The sequence below is a fragment of the Heteronotia binoei genome, chromosome 3 (genome assembly GCF_032191835.1).
Source record: "Heteronotia binoei isolate CCM8104 ecotype False Entrance Well chromosome 3, APGP_CSIRO_Hbin_v1, whole genome shotgun sequence".
NCBI classification, from domain to species: Eukaryota; Metazoa; Chordata; class Lepidosauria; order Squamata; family Gekkonidae; genus Heteronotia; species Heteronotia binoei.
This window is the reverse complement of record NC_083225.1, coordinates 181,289,162-181,310,113: the sequence shown is the minus strand read 5'-3', so window position 1 is coordinate 181,310,113 and position 20,952 is coordinate 181,289,162. Positions and strand designations below refer to the sequence as shown.

At 49.8% G+C, this 20,952-nt stretch overlaps 1 protein-coding gene and 1 non-coding gene across 2 annotated transcripts; both read right to left on the bottom strand.

The window, feature by feature from the left end:
* Positions 1-882: 882 nt before the first annotated feature.
* Positions 883-12,369, bottom strand: FZD4 (frizzled class receptor 4). Its single transcript, XM_060234969.1, is given in 3 exon segments — positions 883-2,107; positions 2,110-2,263; positions 12,031-12,369. Coding segments are annotated over 3 exon segments (1,629 nt in total). The 5' UTR covers positions 12,331-12,369; the 3' UTR covers positions 883-932.
* On the bottom strand, positions 5,382-5,456 carry TRNAI-GAU (transfer RNA isoleucine (anticodon GAU)). The gene has a single exon. It is a non-coding gene; the product is annotated as a tRNA-Ile (tRNA).
* Positions 12,370-20,952: the final 8,583 nt, after the last annotated feature.

Below are 20,952 nucleotides of genomic sequence, written 5' to 3'. Positions count from 1 at the left end.
TGGTTAGCTCTGGCAGGAGAAGACCTGATTATCTACCCAGCGCCACTGAATACAACCGTTAGCTTCTCATTAGGGGTTATGTGCTACCGCAGAGTGCATTACAGTGCAGATACTAAGCCAGTGGCTTTGCAGCTCGAGTTACAGAGTCAAGGGGACGCAGATTCCTTCCCTAGCGACTGCCTTCCGAAAGCAGGGCTCCCTGCAGCAACTGGGGAGCAGGTTGTCTTCCTTGAGACAAAGTCGACAGTAAGGACTCCTATATGTAGCTTCGGAGGTTACACCACCCCCCCTGGGCTCCCTGCCCTTCCTTCACCCTGCCCCCACGGCGGTGACACAGGGACAGACACCAGAAAGGGAACCTAGATCAGGAGGGTCCGATCCTGCAAGGTGACACAGGGCTGTAACTGGATCCCTGGATCTTTGCCAAGTCTCCTGAAGTCTTAACTGCCTTGGCTGCTCACAAGAACGGATCCCTAAGCCAAGGGTGAGATTCGCCCACAGCATTCTTTCCTTTGCCGCAAGGCACAGCTAAAAATATGACCTTGGGTGGGGAGGGAGGGGAGAGAGGCACATCAGGTGTGATTTGGGAGGCACCGAACCCCCACCCCCGGCTCCGGGAAATGCAAGGACACTTTCGGCCAGAAGTCCGACGAGTTCCGATAGATTTTCGTTTCACAGCTTTTAAAAGCCACCGAGGGCTCTTGAGTTTCTCTCGCGGGAGAAGTGGTCTTCTCCCCTCTCCGGCACTCGAGGCCTCTCGCTGCTAACTCTTTAAGGCCTTCTTTGTGTGCCCCCCAGCCCCACCTGCTGGACGCACACCAAACTGCAGTTCCCTTTCCTCCCCAGTATGCAAACCGTGACAGCATTCCTGTTGCGCTTCTCAGAGGGGAGAGGAGGAAGGGAGCAATGCTGGCCTGCTGCCAGTCTTGAGTTTATACCACCGTCTCGTTCCCTTTCCCGGGTTTCGCCCAGCTGTCGGCCCGCTTCTCCCCTCGTTTTACCCTCCCCGAGTTCACCAGCCTGTTCGAGCACTTCTGCCAAGTGTGGAGGGTCTTCGCCGACCAGATCCACATGCCCGACGTGATGCCCACTAGGAGGGACATGATAATTTTCAGCATCTCCACCGCCATGTTGGAGAGGCTCGCCGAGTAGCGGAAGATCGTCCAGTTGGAGATCTCGTAGAAGTAGCACGCGATGACGCAGGTGGCGGGGACGGTGTACAGCACCGAGAAGACCCCAATTTTCACCATCAGCCTCTCGAGCTTGTCCGTCTTCGTCCCATCCTTCTGGAGGTTGGAACGGATCTTAAACAGGGCCACCAGGCCGGCGGCGATGAAGAGCGTCCCAATCACCAGGTAGGTGAAGAGGGGGGCCACCACGAAGCCCGTGAGCGCGTCGAGGTTCTGGTTGCCGACGTAGCACAGCCCCGTCAGCTCGTCGGCGTCGACCAGCCTCATGATCAAGATGACGATGGTCTTCACAGCCGGGATGGCCCAGGCGGCGATGTGGAAATAGGAGCTGTGCATCTCGATGGCCTCGTGGCCCCACTTGAGCCCGGCCGCCAGGAACCACGTCAGCGTCAGGATCACCCACCAGATGGAGCTGGCCATCCCAAAAAAGTACATCAGCAAGAAAATGATGGCACATCCTGTGTTCTTGAGGCCTTCTTGGATGAGAACAGGTTCTGCCGCCTCTTCAAAATCGCAGGAAATCCTTTCCCGGCCCACGGTCAGCCGGACAATGTAAGCGATGCTATAAATATTGTAACACATGCTCAGGAAAATGATGGGGCGCTCGGGGTAGGAAAAGCGAGAGGAATCGATCAGAAAGGTCAGGACAGTGAAAGCGGTGGAGACGAAACACAGGCTGGCCCACACCGCCATCCAGATGTCGGTAAACTCCTTGGCCCGCCGGCTGTACAGGCCGGCGTCGTAACCGCACTTGAGGACGCAGTTCAGGCTCCTTTTGACCCAGATGTACTGGTCCGAATTAGATCCCACGGTATGGCACTCTTCTCCCGGGTGCAAGGGGGCTTTGCTGTGGAGGGGCACCTCTTCGTCGCCGGGGCCTTCCATGCACATGTGGTTGTGGTCGTTCTGTGGGGGAATTTGCTGCAGTTCAGGCTTTCCGGCCAGGAGAAGCCAAATTCCTTCAGGACCGGCTCACAGCGGCGTTTGACCGAGAGGCACATGCCGCCGCAGGGGCCAATGGGGATGTTGATCTTCTCCGTGCACATGGGGAAGTAGACCGAGCACAGGAAGAACTGGAAAAGAAAGAGACAAATGAGTTGTTTATGAATTCAGATCTTCCTTTCCCACCCCACAAGAGCCATACAACACTGGCTATTTGGGTCTCACCAGGGCTTTTTTTTGTAGCAGGAACTCCTTTGCATATTAGGCCACACACCCCTGATGTAGAAGAAGAAGAAGAAGATATTGGATTTATATCCCGCCCTCCACTCCAAAGAGTCTCAGAGCGGCTCACAATCTCCTTTACCTTCCTCCCCCACAACAGACACGCTGTGAGGTGGGTGGGGCTGGAGAGGGCTCTCACAGCAGCTGCCCTTTCAAGGACAACCTCTGCCAGGGCTATGGCTGACCCAAGGCCATGCTAGCAGGTGCAAGTGGAGGAGTGGGGAATCAAACCCGGTTCTCCCAGATAAGAGTCTGCACACTTAACCACTACACCAAACTGGATCTCCAGTAGCCAGTCCTCCAACTGGCTCTCCATGTAGCCAGTCCTCCAACTGGCTCACCATGTAGCCAGTCCTCCAAGAGCTTACAGTAGGCCCTGCGAGAAAAGCCCTGTAAGCTCTTGCAGGATTGGCTACATCAAGGAGGTGTGGCCTAATATGCGAAGGAGTTCCTGCTACAAAAAAAGCCCTGGGTCTCACAACAACCTGTTGAGGTTGAGAATGTGACACTGGCCAAGAGTGAGTTTCCACAGCAGAAGTGGGGATTCCAACCCAGTCTCCCAGAGGGACATGATAACCTGACACTCTAACCACTGTATCAGGACAAGTAGAATTTAGTGGGTTACACAGAAAACCTTTCAACTTCTTCAACACACGTCTCAAGGAGAACCCATCTTGGAACCAACACTGAAAATCATCGCGTTGGAAAGGACATCCAAGGTCGAGTCCAACCCCCTGCACAACCCAGGAAATTCACAGGTTCTCCCCCGACACACACACCCAGTGACCCCTGCTCCAAGCCCAGAAGATGGCAAAAGGAAAAAAAAAACTTCCCAGGATCCTTGGCAAAAACTGGCCTGGAGAAAAACTGCTTCCTGACTGCAAAGGAGCCTTCAAAGAAACGTCTACCAGGTAAGCCGAGGGAATAGTTTTGACAGTTGTCAGAGTCTTGGTGCTGGCTAGGCAAACTGCTTTGTGCGCCCATTTCACAGATGGGAACTGAGAGTCGAGATGCCACAAGAGAATCCAAGTGTATTTAACGCTGTGGCTTCCCTTCCATATATTAAGTAGCAGAAAAGAGCAAGAATCCAGTAGCCCCTAAAGACTAAACAAAATCTGTGGCAGGGGAGAATCTTTCATGAGTCACTGCTCACTTCAGCCACAAATTGTGTTAGTCTTTAAGGGGCTCTACTGGATTCTTGCTCTTTTTTGTCGCTACAGACAGACTAACACGGCTCGCCATCTTGATATATAAACTGATAAGCGTGGAGAAGAACTGCTTAAACAAAAAATGGAAACCAAATTGCCCATCTGAGGGAAGCTACACCCCACCCCCTCCTTACCAGTCAACACTTTTTTTGGCCGGGGGGAGCCTTAACTTCATCGCTTCATGGAGATGCTGTGACTTCAGGCATGGTCTGATTTGGCCCTTGGGTGATATACATGTGCCCAGGGGTGGAGATCTAGCAGGAGTTCACTGCCACAGGAGGTGGCAGTGGCTACAAGCATAGGCAGCTTCAAGAGGGGGTTAGATAAAAATATGGAGCTGAGGTCCATCAGTAGCTATTAGCCACAGCGTGTGTGTGTGTGTGTGTGTGTGTATATATAATTTTTTTGGCCAGTGTGTGACACAGAGTGTTGGACTGGATGGGCCATTGGCCTGATCCAACATGGCTTCTCTTATTTCTTATGTGACACAGAGTGTGCGACTGGATGGGCCACTGGCCTGATCCAACATGGCTTCTCTTATGTTCTTACGTGACACAGAGTGTTGGACTAGATGGGCCACTGGCCTGATCCAACATGGCTTCTCTTATTTCTTATGTGACACAGAGTGTTGGACTGGATGGGCCATTGGTCTGATCCAACATGGCTTCTCTTATGTTCTTATGTGACACAGAGTGTTGGACTAGATGGGCCATTGGCTTGATCCAACATTGCTTCTCTTATGTTTCTTATGTTCCTTTGCATATTAGGTCACATATCCCTGATGTAGCCAATCAGCTTACAAGTCTCTTTTTTGTAAGCTCTTGGAGGATTGGCTCTACATCAGGGGTGTGTGGCCTAATATGCAAAGGAGCTCCTGCTAGAATTCCACTCCTGCATGTGCCAACCCTGAAGAGGAGTTCCTGAAGCTTAGTGCTGTCTGCTTTTATATTTGGTTCTCCAGGTAGGAAAAGGTCTTTCCCCAGCAGCTGAGATCCTCAGGACTGGACCTGAGACATCCCTGGCACTGTGATTTTGTGACAGTTGCCCAAGCCCATTCAAAATCACTCCAGACAGAAGGGTGGAAGAAAAGCAAACCCATGTTTGTCACATCTGAACCCAACTTCTTCATCCATTTATTTACTTATTGTATTGACTCCATTTATTCCCTGTCCTTCTTCCCAAACAGGACTCCCAAAGAAGTCTCCTCTCCTCCATTTTGTCCTTACAACATCCCTGTGAGGGAGGTTGGGCTCAGAGTGTGTGACCAACCCAAGGTCACCCAGTGAGCTTCTAATTGCAAAGTGGGGATTCGAATTTGGGATTCCCAGATCCTTCTCTGGTACTCCAGCCACTAAATTTAAATCAAATTAAGCCTGAATCCCCACTTCTGTCAAGGCATCTGGGTTTTGTCCCACTGTGTGACACAGAGTGTTGGACTGGATGGGCCACTGGCCTGATCCAGCATGGCTTCTCTTATGTTCTTATGTTTGGGGCAGTGGGAGGGCTTCTGGAGTTCTGGCCCTGCTGCTGGACCTCCTGATGGCACCTGGTTTTTGGCCACTGTGTGACACAGAATGTTGGACTGGATGGGCCATTGGCCTGGTCCAACACAGCTTGAATATATGAACATGCGAAGCTGCCTTAAACTGAATCAAACCCTCAGTTCATCAAAGTCAGTATTGTCTACTCAGACTGGCAGCGGCTCTCCAGGGCCTCAAACTGAGGTTTTTCATGCCTATTTGCCTGGACCCTTTTTAGTTGGAGATGCCAGGGATTGAACCTGGGACCTTCTGCTTATCAAGCAGATGCTCTACCACTGAGCCACCATCCCTCCCCTTCTCTTATATTGTTATGATCCAAACTCTCTGGAGCAACGCAAATGACTAAACTGAGGCTTATCGTACTTTGGTCACAGACTGGGTAGACAAGAGCCACTGAAAAAGACAAGAATGCGAGGAAAAGTTGAAGGCAGGAGGAGAAGAGGGAGACCCAATGGGAGACAGATTAATAATAATAATATAATAATAATAATAAATTTTATTTATACCCCGCCCTCCCCTGCCGAAGCAGGCTCAGGGCGGCTAACAATACGGTGACCAATGGTACACCAACAATAAAACAGTTACATTAAAAACATTAAATTAAACATTAAATTAACCTTAAAAACCAGAATTAAAACAATTAACTAAAACATTTTTGACGCTATCCTTGACACTCTTCTAGTTGATGTTGATGGCGGATTTCAGTTATTCATAAGCAAATTTAAAAAGGGTGGTCTTGCAGGCCCTGCGGAACTGATCAAGGTTCCGCAGGGCCCGCACCTCCTCTGGGAGTTGGTTCCAGAGATGTGGGGCTGCGGCCGAAAAGGCCCGAGAGCGAGTATTCTGTAGTTTAATTTGTCTTGGCCCAGGGGTAGTCAGTCTGTTCTTTCCTACTGACCTCAGTGCTCTCTGGGGTTCATACGAGGAGAGACGGTCCTTCAGGTAGGCTGGTCCTCGGCCATATAGGGCTTTAAAGGTGATAACCAGCACTTTGTACTGGACCCGGTATACAATCGGTAACCAGTGCAGTTCGCGTAGCCCCGGCCGCACATGTTCCCATCTTGGGAGACCAAGTAACAGCCTGGCCGCCGCGTTCTGCACTAGCTGTAACTTCCGGGTCCGGCACAGAGGCAGCCCCATGTAGAGGGCGTTACAGTAGTCCAATCGTGAGGTGACCGTCGCATGGATCACCGTTGCTAGGTCCCGACGCTCCAGGAAAGGGGCCAACTGCTTTGCCCGCCTCAGATGGAAGAAAGCTGACTTGGCAGTGGCTGTTATCTGGGCCTCCATTGATAATGAAGGCTCCAGTAAAACACCCAGACTCTTCACCTGCTGCGCCGCCTTTAGCTGCACACCATCGAAGGTCGGGAGAGATATTTCCTCCCCTGGAGCGCCGCGACCCACACAGAGAACCTCTGTCTTTGCCGGATTCAGCTTCAGCCCACTCAGTCTAAGCCACGTTGCGATAGCCTGTAACGCCCGATCCAGGTCTTCCGGGGGGGAGGCGGGCCGGCCGTCCATTAGCAGATAGAGCTGGGTGTCATCTGCATATTGGTGGCAACCCAGCCCAAACCTCCTGGCAATCTGGGCAAGGGGGCGCATATAGATGTTAAATAACATCGGGGAGAGGACTGCTCCCTGAGGCACCCCACAATCTAGTGTGCGCCTCTGGGATCGTTCACCCCCGATCGCCACCCTTTGTCCCCGACCCCTGAGGAAAGAGGAGAGCCATTGTAAAGCAGACCCCTTAACCCCAATGTCGGCGAGGCGGTGAATCAGTAGCCGATGGTCGACCGTATCAAATGCAGCCGACAGATCTAATAACATCAGCACTGCTACACCGCCTCGATCCAGTTGCCGTTGGAGGTCATCTGCCAAGGCGACCAAGACCGTCTCCGTCCCGTGGCCCGGTCGGAAGCCAGACTGGCACGGGTCTAGGACAGAAGCGTCATCTAGAAATCTCTGTAGCTGCAACGCCACTGCCCTCTCGATGATTTTACCTAAAAATGGTAAATTAGACACCGGTCTAATTCAGTCAAGGAAGCCTCTGCCATCAGTTTGCAAGCACTGAGCACAACTGTTAATGAGAGGCTGTTTTGGAGGACCAGGGCCTTTTCTTATAGCAGGAACTCCTTTGCATATTAGGCCACACCTCCCTGATGTAGCCAATCCTCCAAGATCTTCCAGGTGCTCTTCTGACAGGGCCTACTGTAAGGAGGATTGGCCACATCAGGGAGGTGTGGCCTAATATGAAAAGGAGTTCCTGCTACAAAAAAAAAAAAAGAGTCCTGTGGAGGACAATGATTCATAGGGTCGCCATAAGTCAGAAGTGACTTGACAGCACTTCTCTCTCTCTCTCTCTCACACACACACACACAACAAAGAGGTCGCAGTTTCATCAGCTTTTAAGATCACCCAGGGCAATATCAGGAGCAGGTAACAGTTATTAGGGTGCCTGTTTGCCGGACGGTCCTACACAGAGTTACACCCAAATAACTTCAATGTAAGGATAGATCCAAGCGGGCAGCCGTGTCGGTCTGAAGCAGTAGAACAAAGCAGGAGTCAAGTGGCACCTTTAAGACCAACCAATTTTTATTCCGAACGTAAGCTTTCGTGCGCTCTCTTAAGCACACTTCATCAGACGAGGGGATCGGGTATTGTGAGCTGAAATACAAGCAGTTTGTTGATAAAGAGGGCAAACTAACTGATCGCACGGTCACACAGAACAGTGTGGCTTGGCCGTTTGGTCTGGATACCCCTAAAAGGTAAAAAATATAAAATGTAATAAAATAAAATAAAATGTAAGGATGTCACTCTACTTAAGATCAGTTGGCTGTAATGAAGAAGACGACGACGACATTGGATTTATATCTCGCCTCCTCCAATTGCTCCACTATCCTTGGATAATGTTCTCTGGCTCAGATCCACTCCAAATCTCAGGGTCTCAGAGCGGCTTAAAATCTCCTTTATCTTCCTCCCCCCCACAGACCTCCCCACCCGTGAGGTGAGTGGGGCTGAGAGGACTCTCCCACAAGCTGCCCTTCAAGGACAACCTCTGCGAGAGCTATGGCTGACCCAAGGCCATTCCAGCAGGTGCAAGTGGAGGAGTTGGGAATCAAACCTGGTTCTCCCAGATAAGAGTCCACACACTTAACCACTACACCAAACCGGCTCTCCAGTTTCTCTCAAATGGGCGAAGAACCTTCTTCAAGGGACCAAGGAGGAAACTTTTATGGAAGCCATTTTTAAGGCCACAAATCACCACCACGGGCAATCTTCAAATGTCTTCAAAGGTATTGCCGTGGGCGTCTTCAACTTTTTTTAAAAAACCACATCTTGGCTGTCATCTAAAACTTGGACGCTACGGTCTCATCCCGCTGCTGTTGGACATTTGACTCTTGTGCTCGAAGACACTCAGCAGAAAGATTCCTCCTCCAGTGGTGCGAAAATAACTGGCGTGCTTCAGGCAAGAGCAGTTTCTCATTTTGTGTTTATTTGATCCAATTCAAAGCGTACTCTTCAGCGGCAGACACAGTCCAAATTCCTCAGCCGCTGGAGGGAACGTTCCCTCGGACAGGAGGTGAACCTGCCAATCGGCAACAAAACGTTTTGGCTCAGTCCTTCTTAACAACTTTGGACTTCGTGTGCAAGTTAACCTCTCCAGGGTGGCGGGGGGGGGGGGCGATCTCTCAAATACGCTGCTGCGGTCTTTGCAAGCCCCTTCCTGCATTGGAATGCCTCTGTGGTTCCTTATCTGCAGATTCACACCCAGTGGGGAAAAAAGTCTTCTGCTGGAAGTTCCTTCTGCGGCAAGCTGCTTCACCCTTCTCGCGGTTTTCTCTCTCTCTCCCCAAAGTCTTCATCACATAGATGTTTTCTGGAAAATATCACTCTATGCACCTCTGTTGGGAGAGCCGAGCAAACTGAGAGCCAGTTTGGTGTAGTGGTTAAGTGCACAAACTCTTCTCTGGGAGAACCGGGTTTGATTCCCCCACTCCTCCACTTGCAGCTGCTGGAATGGCCTTGAGTCAGCCATAGCTCTTGTAGGAGTTGTCCTTGAAAGGGCAGCTGCTGTCAGAGCTCTCTCAGCCCCACTTACCTCACAGGGTGTCTGTTGTGGGAGAGGAAGATATGGGAGATTGTGAGCTGCTCTGAGACTCTGAAATTCAGAGTGGAGGGCAGGATAAAAATCCAATGTTGTCTTTAAAAAAAAAACCAACAAAAATGCAACAACAAAAACCTCCACCAAAATACGATCCTATGAGGATCTCAGCTACAGCCTTGAAACAAAAAGGAAGATCTTTTCAAGGCAATGAACTAAAAAAAGTGAACTTCCACTTGGGAAAGGGCTGGAAGAGATCCTTCTTGGCTTCAGATATGCCACAAGGTGTTATCAGCTATCTCCATGATCTATCTGCCCTCCTCCCCAAAATACAAAACAAACAAAAAAAAAGAAAGGGGGAGGTATTTGTGAATTTCCTGTATTGTGCAGGGGGTTGGACTAGATGACTCTGGAGATCCCTTCCAACTCTATGATTCTACTGCTGTTGCTCCACGATCCTTGGATAACGTTCTCTGGCTCAGATCTCTCTTGAATGTCACTTGCGCCGGAGCATGCCAAAGTGCCATCAAGAGGTCTGCCAGAAGCCCTTCCACTGTGCCCACCCCCCAGCACAAGAATACAGAGCATCACTGCCCCAGACAGAGAGTTCCAACAATAAGAGCACTGAGGAAGAACCAAAGAGAGACTCTGGGGTGCTCTGAGCTTTCTCTGTCAGTCCTGGATTTGCTGTGGCAATTCGCGGGATGGGCGGATATCTCCCCCCGCTTCCAGACTGGATGAATCAGCAACATGCCTGAACCCTGACAAACTTTCTGTCTCGAAACAACCAGGAGCGGATTAGCATCTCCCCATCTCCTAAGAATGGGTTTCAGAGGGCGGAGTGGAGGCAAATATCCCCCCCCCCCTTCTGTCATGCTTACTGGAAAGAAGCCAGTGTGGCTATCTGATGTTGCAGAACACAAGGGCTAAACCTAGATTGAGTAACCCGAAAGAGGTCTACTCAGAGGTAAGTCCCATTCTACTCAATGGGACCGCCCCCCCCCCCCAGCAAAGGGCTCTCACAGCCCCACAATCTGCAATGCCCTGCCTTACTGCTGCACGCTGTCGTGGAATAAAAAGAAAACAGAGCCCCTGGGCGAGCACAAAGAGCCTTTTGTGTACTAGCCCCAAGCCAGCGTTCAGACATCTCCAGCAATGTTCCCTCTAAGCTGCAGGGTCTTGTGAGCAAAAATTCTACTTTGTGAGCTACTGGCATTCAAGTTGTGAGCTACTGCAGAAATTAGTGTGCTCTGGGGTCATCCTTCCCGGCCCAAGACAAAAATCTGTGAGCTGGAGCCTAAAAATCCGTGAGCTAGCTCATGCTAGTTCAGTTTAGAGGGAACACTGGTCTCTAGGATTATACAGTTAGGCACCCATGTTAAGAACATAAAAACACAAGAACGTAAGAGAAGACATGTTGGATCAGGTCAATGGCCCATCCAGTCCAACACTCTGTATCACGCAGTGGCCAAGAAAACCCCAAGTGCCATCAGGAGGTCCAGCAGTGGGGCCAGGACACTAGAAGCCCTCCCACTGTTGTCCCCGCACCACAGCATCAAGAATACGGAGCATCACTGTCCCAGACAGAGAGTTCCAACCATATGCTGTGGCTAACAGCCACTGATGGACCTCTGCTCCATATGCTTCTCCAAACCCCTCTTGAAGCTGGCTATGCCGGCAGCCGTCACCACCTCCTGTTCAAGGACAAGAAATCCAAGGGCAGTTGGAACTTGGCAGGAACCAACCAGCTAAAAAAAAAAAACCCATTGCCTAATTTAAGATACAGGCAAAATGGGAAACTAGCCGCAGATTCCCAAAGGAAAAGCACTCTGCACATGCTCCGAGGCAATCCAATATAGCCTCAACTTCCACGGGCGACGGTATGCGAGGTTATTCCAGTTGAAATCCGCTGAAACCCATCCTGGCCAGAGTTCCCCCGGTCTCAATCCTTCGCAAGCGACAGGATTCGACCGGAGGAAAGGCGCAGGATCGGACTGCCGAGCAGCGATTTTAGCCCGAGGGTGAGTTCGAAACTAACTCGGGGTTAAAACCTCTTTGCAAGGGATCTTCCACGCTATTGCACGTGGGCTAGGTAGCCAAGTGTGCCGAAGTTCAGGAGGGCTTGCACCCCTAGTTATTGCTTTTTTAAAAAAAAAAATATTAATAAATTTGCATTTGCCATTCTTAGCCGCCCGAGGGAAGACTCCGGAAGGCGCGGCTGCTGGAAAAGCCGTCGCCCGGAGGCAGCCTCCGGCTGAAACCGCAACTCCGGCCACCGCCAGTCCCCAAAAGCGAGTTTGCAAGCAACGCGCCGTGCAAAACACTGAAAAGTAAATACCCGGCGCACGTGAGGGGGGGTGGGTGGAAATCAGTATTCCCTCTAAGCTGAGTTAGTGTGAGCTAGCTCACAGATTTCGGGCCTCCTTTTTTGTCTTAGCTCAGGAAAAATAGCCCCAGACCACGCTAATTCATGCAGGAGCTCCCAACTTTAATGCAGTAGTCGCTCCCAACTTTCATGCCAGTAGTTCCCAACTTTCAACTTTCATGCAGTAGTTCCCAACTTTCATGCCAGTGGCTCCCAACTTTAATGCAGTAGTAGCTCCCAACTTTCAGCTGTCGTGCCAGTGGCTCCCAACTTTCATGCAGTAGTAGCTGACAACTTCCATGCCAGTAGCCCACCGAGGAGAATGTTTTGCTCAGCAGCCTCCACGGCTTCGAGGGAACCCTGGTGGGAATGGTGGTGGGGGGGAAGGGGAAGCACCCACCTGCAGCTGGCTGGAGCAGCCGTACTGGATGAGGGGCGTGAAGGTGGTGAGCTGGAGCTCGGCGTCGGTCTGCAGCTCGTGGCCCACCAGGTTGGGCATCTTGGTGACGTTGTAGCCCAGGTTCTGGCACATGGCGATGCGGATGGCGTCGCAGCGCCGCTCCTCCTCGTCGCCGAAGCCCTGCGCGCCCCTCGCCAGCCACACCACCGCCAGCGCCGCCGCCAGCAGCCCTCCAAGCCGCCGGCCGCCGCCGCCGCCGCCGCCTCCTTCTCCCGGCTCCCGCGCCCGCCGCGGGGCCATCGCCCCAGCCAGGCTGCCCCGCTTCTTCCGGGCGCGCCGGCCGGCGAAGGCGAAAAAAATCGAGGCTGCCCCAGTCCAGGCAGCGGCGGCAGCAGCAGCGCCCTCGCAGTGCGCCTCTGCCTGTGCCGGCGGCGCAGCGCGCTCTGACACCAGCCCGGGCGGCCCCCGCGGGCGAGAGGGAAGGAGGGAGGGGAGGGGAGGGGAGGAAAGGGGCGGGCCGGCAACCTGCCCGCCGGAGGGGAGGCGAGGAGAGGAGGCCGCGGGGGGCCCCTGCCGGGAGCCGCGACGCCTGCAGGCCAGGCCAGGCCAGGCGAGGGGGGTGGGCGGGCTGGCTTGCCAGAGGCCGGCCGTCTGGAGCGGCCGAGCGCTGCAAACTCGAGGCCCGCTCAAAGGCAAGGCTGGGGCGAGAAGGTTCTGCGGCTTAGAGTCCCCTTTTGGAGAGATGCAGGGGGATAAGGGGTGTGTGTGTGTGTGCGTGTTTTGTACAATCGAGTGGCTTCCGACTTGTGGTGACCCCGGGGCTTTTTTTTTTTTGTAGAAGCAGCCCAGCAGGAACTCGTTTGCATACTAAGCCACACCCCTGATGTCACCATTGTTCCCCACGGGGCCTTTTTGCAGAAGAAGCCCAGCAGGAACTCATTTGCATATTAGGCCACACCCCCTGGTGCCAAGTCAGCCTTAACTGTATTCCTGCTAAAAAAAAAAAGCCCTGTGGGTGACCCTATGAATTCATGGCCTCCAAAGCGCTCTGACCTTAACAGCATAGCTCAGATCTTGCAAACTGAGGGCTGTGGTCTTCCTATATGGCAGGGCTGGCCAAACTGCGGCTCAGGAGCCACATGTGGCTCTTTCACAACTATTGTGTGGCTCTCAAAGCCCCCGCCACTCCGACAGCCACCCTGGAGAAGGCATTTCTTGCCTTGAATCGCTTTGCCAAGCCAGCCAGCGGCTTGGAAAAGGCATTTAAAGTTAAAGTTACTTTCTTTCCACCTCTCCCTCCCTCCCTCTCCCCATCTATTTGCCTGCCTGCCTGCCTGCCTGCTTTCCTTGAGGCTCTCAAATCTCTGACATTCATGTCTTGTGGCTCTCAAACATTTGATATTTATTTTATGTGGCTCTTACATTAAGCAAGTTTGGCCATCCCTGCTATATGAGTCACCCATCTCATGTCAACGTCTCTTTCCTACCGCCTGCTACTTTCCCTAGCATTGTTTCCTCCCCCCCCCCCCCCCAGTGACTCTTGCCTTCTCAAAGTCTGAGTCCAGTAGCAACAACAAAAATTAATTCTGCTTATAAGCTTTCCTGTGCATGCTCACCTCTTCAGATGCACACAAAAGCTTGTACCTGGAATTAAACTTTGTTCGTCTTAGAGGTGCCCCTGGTTTCAAGCGTTGTTCTGCCGCTTCAGACCCCCCTGAATCTATCTTGTCATCTCAGAATAGGATCAAAGTATGATACCTTCTGTTATATATGTGATCGGAAACGTGTATATTATAATATATGGTGTTCTTGCCTGGCTCATTGGAGCCTGTAGGACTAAGCTTGGGAACAACGGGCAGTAGGATCCAAATCCCTGCTGTCCTGCTCCAATCACGGGCCCCCGGCTGGTTTGAATGGTCCAATAACACGCTAGCATGGGACCCTTGAATGTATATATGGTTGGCCCATTGGCCCAGTCTTCAGTCTTAAAGTGCAGCCCCATAATAAGCTGTGCTAATAAAAGAGCTGTATTCATGACCACCTCGCCTCTTCTTTGTGTTGAACCCACTATATTTGATTCAAGTAGTCAGCCGTGTTGGTCTGAAGTAGTAGAACAACATAGGAGTCAAGTGGCACCGTTACGTTTTGAATAAAACTAAGTTGGTCTTAAAGGTACAACTTGACTCCTATTTTGTTCTATTATATTGGTTTGTTTGTTGATTGTTTTATGGTTTTATTGTTGGATTTTTACTGTTTTGTTGTGTTTGTGATCCACCCTGAACCCATTATGGGGAAGTGCAGACTATAAATCTATTACGTAAATATACTATACTTCAGTTAGGTCATTTTAGGAAGAATTCCTGCTTGAACTCAGGTGTCTTTTTTGGCAGCCCAGAGTATCCGTAAAATTCTATTCCAACACATTTCCAAGGAATCAACTTTCTTCCTGTCAGAAGATCCCTTTGGGACATTTTGTACAGTGTGTCCTTGCCTCTTGTGACTATATCCCTCAACTTACTACATATGGAGAAGACCGCAATTAACAAGGAAGAACTCTAGCACACAACTGCAAATGTTACCAAGCACAGCTGCAGTAATAATGTTGTTGTTGTTCAGTTGCACAGTCGAGTCCGACTCTTTGCGACCCCGTGGACAAAGTCATGCCAGGCCCTCCTGTCTTCCACCATCCTCTGAAGTCTGCTCAAATTCGTGTTTGTTACATCAGTAATAATGTGGTATCTTAATTCTCTCTCTTTAAATCTGTAAATTGGCTCAGCTGCTATGGGGAGAGAGTCCCTATTCTGTTTCCCAGAGCAGAGGAGGAGGAGGAGAAGACGACGATGACATTGGATTTATATCCTGCCCTTCACTCTGAATCTCAGAGTGGCCTACAATCTGCAGGAGGTGATGGAGGTGGGGCTGAGAGAGCTTTCCCAGAAGCTGCCCTTTCAAGGGCAGCTCTGTGAGAGCTACGGCTGACCCAAGGCCATTCCAGCAGCTGCAAGTGGAGGAGTGAAGACTCCAACCCGGTTGTCCCAGATAAGAGTCTCAGAGGTGCCTTGCTAGAGAACATAAGAACATAAGAGAAGCCATGTTAGATCAGGCCAATGGCCCATCCAGTCCAACATTCTGTGTCACACAGCAGCCAAATATATATATATATATATATACACACACACACACACACACTGTGGCTAATAGCCACTGATGGACCTCTGCTCCATATTTTTATCTAACCCCTTCTTGAAGGTGGCTATGCTTGTGGACGCCACCACCTCCTGTGGCAGTGAATTCCACATGTTAATCACCCTTTGGGTGAAGAAGTACTTCCTTTTATCCGTTTTAACCTGTCTGCTCAGCAATTTCATCGAATGCCCACGAGTTCTTGTATTGTGAGAAAGGGAGAAAAGTACTTCTTTCTCTACTTTCTCCATCCCATGCATTATCTTGTAAACTTCTATCATGTCACCCCTCAGTCGACGTTTCTCCAAGCTAAAGAGCCCTAAGCGTTTCAACCTTTCTTCATAGGGAAGGTGTTCCAGCCCTTTAATCATTTTAGTTGCCCTTTTCTGAACTTTCTCCAATGCTATAATATCCTTTTTGAGGTGCGGCGACCAGAACTGCACACAGTACTCCAAATGAGACCGCACCATCGATTTATACAGAGGCATTATGATACTGGCTGATTTGTTTTCAATTCCCTTCCAACAAAAGGTGACAAAGATCAAGGCTTTGCCCTCCTGGACCAGAGCAGTGGTCCACCTAGTCCAGCAGGCGGTAGACAACCATGTTGCCCTGAATGACCACCGAAAGGAAATAAGGGCCAGGGCCTTCCCCTACTGTTGCTTCTTAACACTGCCTCTGAATGCGATGGACTTCTCCCTCATGAATCTGTCTAATCCTCTTGAAACACAGTTTCAATAGAAGCGTTTCCTTTTGTACCTTTACCTGGATGGTCCATGCAGGCAAGTCTGATCTTGCCAGATCCCAAGGAGGGTCAGCCTTGGTTAGTACTTGGATGGGAGACCACCAAGGAAGCCCAGGGTGGCTGCATAGAGGCAGGCAGTGGCAAACCACCCCTGAACCGTCTCTTCCCTTGAAAACCTCATGAGAGGTCACCATAAGTTGGCTGCCACTTTACTGTCTACGCACACGTTTCCTTTTGTCCATCCTGCTCCTATTGTCTTCTTCAATACTCCTATTGCTCCAACTGCTCTCGTTGTCCTCTTCAGACTGAGAGTCAGTTTGGTGTAGTGGTTAAGTGTGCAGACTCTTATCTTTGATTCCCCACTCCTCCACTTGCAGCTGCTGGAATGGCCTTGGGTCAGCCATTGCTCTCACAAGAGTTGTCCTTGAAAGGGCAGCTTTCTGGGAGAGCCCTCTCAGCCTTGGGTCAGCCATTGCTCTCACAAGAGTTGTCCTTGAAAGGGCAGCTTTCTGGGAGAGCCCTCTCAGCCTTGGGTCAGCCATTGCTCTCACAAGAGTTGTCCTTGAAAGGGCAGCTTTCTGGGAGAGCCCTCTCAGCCCCACCCACCTCACAGGGTGTCTGTTGTGGGGAGAGAAGATATAGGAGATTGTAAGCCGCTCTGAGTCTCTGATTCAGTGAGAAGGGTGGGGTATAAATCTGTAGTCGTCTTCTTTTTATTCTTCTTCCCCCAAGTTCTGGTAAACCAAATGACCACAGTAACCGATTGATTTAAAATATGTATACCCCACCTGATTTCTTCCGCCTCAAGGCACCTAAGCAACAAGAACTGGAAAGACTCTAAAATATCCTAGGAAAAGGAAAGGAAAGGTCCCCTGTGCAAGCGCCTGTCGTTTCTGATTGTTTTCACGGCAGACTTTTAACGGGGTGGTTTGCCATTGCCTTCCCCAGTCATTTACGCTTTCCTCCCATTTTACGGGTACTCATTTTACCGACCTCAGAAGGATGGAAGGCTGAGTCAACCTTGAACCGGCTACCTGAAAACCCAGCTTCCACTGGGGATCGAACTCAGGTCGTGAGCAGAGTTTAGGACTGCAATACTGCAGCTTTAACACTTCGCCACGGGGCTCTTCATATCCTAGCTAGTCATCAAATAGATATAAACACTACAGAGTCAAACCCACTAGATTGAAGAGTGCCTGTCTTGGGCTAACATAAGAACATCAGAAGAGCCCTGCTGGATCAGGCCTGTGCTCCATCTAATCCAGCCTCCTGTCTCACACAGAGGCCAACCAGTTCCTCTGGGGGGCCAACAACAGGGCATAGAGGCCAATCCTCCTGGAGTTTACAGTAAGCCCTGTACTAAGAGCCCTGTAAGCTCTTGGAGGATTGGCTACACCAGGGGTGTGTGGCCTAATATGCAAAGGAGTTCCTGCTACAAAAAAAAGCCCTGGGTAGGTGGATGGGAGACCACCAAGGAAGACACTGTAGAGGAAGGAAGTGGCCAACTACTTCTTCTTACTTGCCTTGAAAGTCCCTGGCCAGGGATCACAGTTTGATGGCACATAACATACATCATAGGCGGCAGGTACTGGCTTGTACTAAGGGTGTTATGAACAAGTCCTTACAGTCGATGTGAAATGTTGGTTGGCGGACTCCCATATCCAGTGGAGAATCCTCTGAGCTCCATAGAATTACCTTTTTGTCTCCCTTCTCCTTCCGCTGCATTCCCTAACCCTTGCAAAGCTTTTTCTAATCCTAGACAGTTCCTAGATAAGACCAGTTTTTTAAAACCTAGATACGGAGTGGAACATGCTAATTATATTGCGTTTCGTGCCTTGCAAAGATTAGGGTCAGTACAAAGGAGCCATTGTTTTCTGAATAAAGGAAACAGTTTACAGTGTTCAAAAAAAGACTTGCTCGAGAGAAAATAGATTAGGGCTAAGTCAGCCACTTAAGCAAGGTGAGTGGCAAAAAGAAGAAGGCTGTAGATTTATACTCCGCCCTTCTCTTTGAATCAGAGTCTCAGAGTGGTTTTTGTTGTTGTTGTTCAGTTGCACAGTCAAGTCCGAGTCTTTGCGACCCCATGGACCAAGTCACGCCAGGCCCTCCTGTCTTCCACCATCCTCCGAAGTCTGCTCAAATTCGCGTTAGTTACATCAGTAACGCTGTCCAGCCATCTCACCTTTTTCCGTCCCCTTCTTCTTTTGCCTTCTGTCTTTTCCCAGCATCAGGTTCTTCTCCAGTGAGTGCTCCCTTCTCATTTGGTGGCCCAAGTATTTGAGCTTCAACATCTGACCTTCCAGGGAACAGTCAGGGTTGATTTCCTTTAGGACTGACTGATTTGATCTTCTTGCAGTCCTTCAAGATTCTTCTCCAGCACCGCAGCTCGGAAGCATCTTTTCTTCTGCGTTCGGCTTTTCTTATGGTCCAACTCTCACAACCGTACATTACTACTGGGAAAACCATCGCTTTGACTATATGGACTTTCGTTGGCAGGGTGATGTCTCTACTTTTTATTATACTGCCTGGTTCGCCATAGCTGTCCTCCCAAGGAGTAAACATCTTTCAATTTCATGATACAATCTCCTTTATCTTCCTCCTCCACAACAGACACCCTGTGAGGTGGGTGGGGCTGAGAGAACTCTTACAGCACCTGCCCTTTCAAGGACAACTCCTACAAGAGCTATGGCTGACCCAAGGCCATTCCAGCAGCTGCAAGTGGAGAAGTGGGGAATCAAACCCGGTTCTCCCAGAGAAGAGAGCTACGGCTGACCCGAGGCCATTCCAGCAGGTGCAAGTGGAGGAGCAGGGAATCAAACCTGGTTCTCCCAGAGAAGAGAGCTATGGCTGACCCGAGGCCATTCCAGCAGCTGCAAGTGGAGGAGTGGGGAATCAAACCCGGTTCTCCCAGATAAGAGTCCGCACACTTAACCACTACACCAAACTGGCAGGAGAGATCCTAGGGAGAAATCGTGCAGATGACCCAGAGACTGATGATCATGCAATGTCCCTTGGAAGTTAATGGGCTTTGAAGGGTGTGAGTCTGTTTAGGAGCAGTGGCAGACTTGCCAGGGTGTCAGCATGCCCGATGGCAAGTGGGCCCCTGATGAAGTGGGCCCCCTTAAACATTAGACAATATGTTATAAATGTCCGTGTCCTTTTGAAAATATAATGAAAGTTCCTATAGCTGAGATTTTTGAACATCTAGGTTGGGACAAGTATGCCTAATTGATCTGTCCACACCATCCATGCCGCCTTAACTAATGTGAGCTGTGGCTTTATTGTCTTCATTTTAAACTGTTTTAATTGTTCTTCAACTGTTTTGATTGTTTTATTACATTGGAAGCAGCCCTGAGCCCACTATGGGAAAGGGCGGCCTATAAATTTATGGAAATAAAAAAATATATTATTTCTGTGATGCAACTAAAATTTACATTGTCTTTAGGGTTGCCAGCCTCCAGGTGGGGCCTGGGGATCTCCCACTTTAAAAACTGATCTCCAGCTGGAATTTAAAGATAGCTCCCCTGGAGGAAATGCAATCTGTATTTACATTTAAGATCTGCTGCATACTGCCAGTAAAATGTACAATATATATATATATATATATATATATATATATATATATATATATATATATATATATATATATATATATATATATATATACATGTAAAAGGAAGTACGGATAAAAGGAAGTACTTCTTCACCCAAAGGGTGATTAACATGTGGAATTCACTGCCACAGGAGGTGGTGGCGGCCACAAGTATAGCCACCTTCAAGAGGGGTTTAGATAAAAATATGGAGCACAGGTCCATCAGTGGCTATTAGCCACAGTGTGTGTGTATATATATAATTTTTTGCCACTGTGTGACACAGAGTGTTGGACTGGATGGGCCGTTGGCCTGATCCAACATGGCTTCTCTTATGTTCTTATTTCGCAAAAGTTTTAATTGTACCTTTTTTCCACTTACGTATTTTTTGAAAATTTTATTTCTTATAAAAATTAAACGATAGCCTTATTGTTGTGGGTGGGCCCCCTTTGTCTCCTGGCAAGGATTATTTTTAGACCCAGTCTGCCACTGTTTAGGATTGCATCAGTAATGTTCTAAGGCTGTATTCCTACCCTTCCCCAGACAAAAATGTGCTTTGCTAAGCTGGTATGCAAGGTGAATGGAATGCAAAGTAGACCATCCATCTCCCCCCCCCCCCAAAAAAAAGCCCCATAGGTGGCCAGATGCATCTAGGAAGCACAACAGGAAGACCTCCAACGGCTGGTATTCAAAGGTATACTGTCACTGAACATGGAAATTCCATAGCTGAGCAAAAGCCCAACGGATTGATATGAAGGAAACGCACCTTTGTTTGTGCCTCCTGATAGCTATCAATGCTATACTCTGGCAGAGGTGTCAAACATGAGGTCTGGGGGCCGAATCAGGCCCCTGAGCAACTGGCTGTCATCTGCTTCCTTCTCCCTCTTTCTTGCTTCCTTCTACATCACTGCTTGCTTTGCCAAGCTTGCTCAATTGCACAGGAGCTACAGAGCAAAGCCTCTGTTTTCTCCATTTGCTGAGGCTCCTCCCTTGAGGAGGAAGGGGGGAGGGATAGCTTGCTTCAAAGGGAGCTCTGGCTCTTTTCTTCCTTCCTTCCTCAGGGGACCAGGAGGGGGAGGAGCCTCAGCCAACAGAAGGAAGAGAGACTTGACTCGGTAGTTCTGCTGTGTGATTGAGATCCTGGATTGCATGGGAATGATATAGAGAAAGCACTTTTAAGACCAACAAGTGCTAATGTTTTAAGTATGTTTTATTTTCAGGGTTTAAAAAAAATTATTTGTGTTTGTCTGTGTCCTTTATAAAGTTTATATCTCTGCTACCTGGCATTACATTTTATGACACACATGGCCCAACCCGGCAAGGTTCTCAGATTCGGACCTTATAACAAATGAGTTTCACGCCCCTACTGCTTCTGAAATATACCATTTAGGTATCATGACAAAT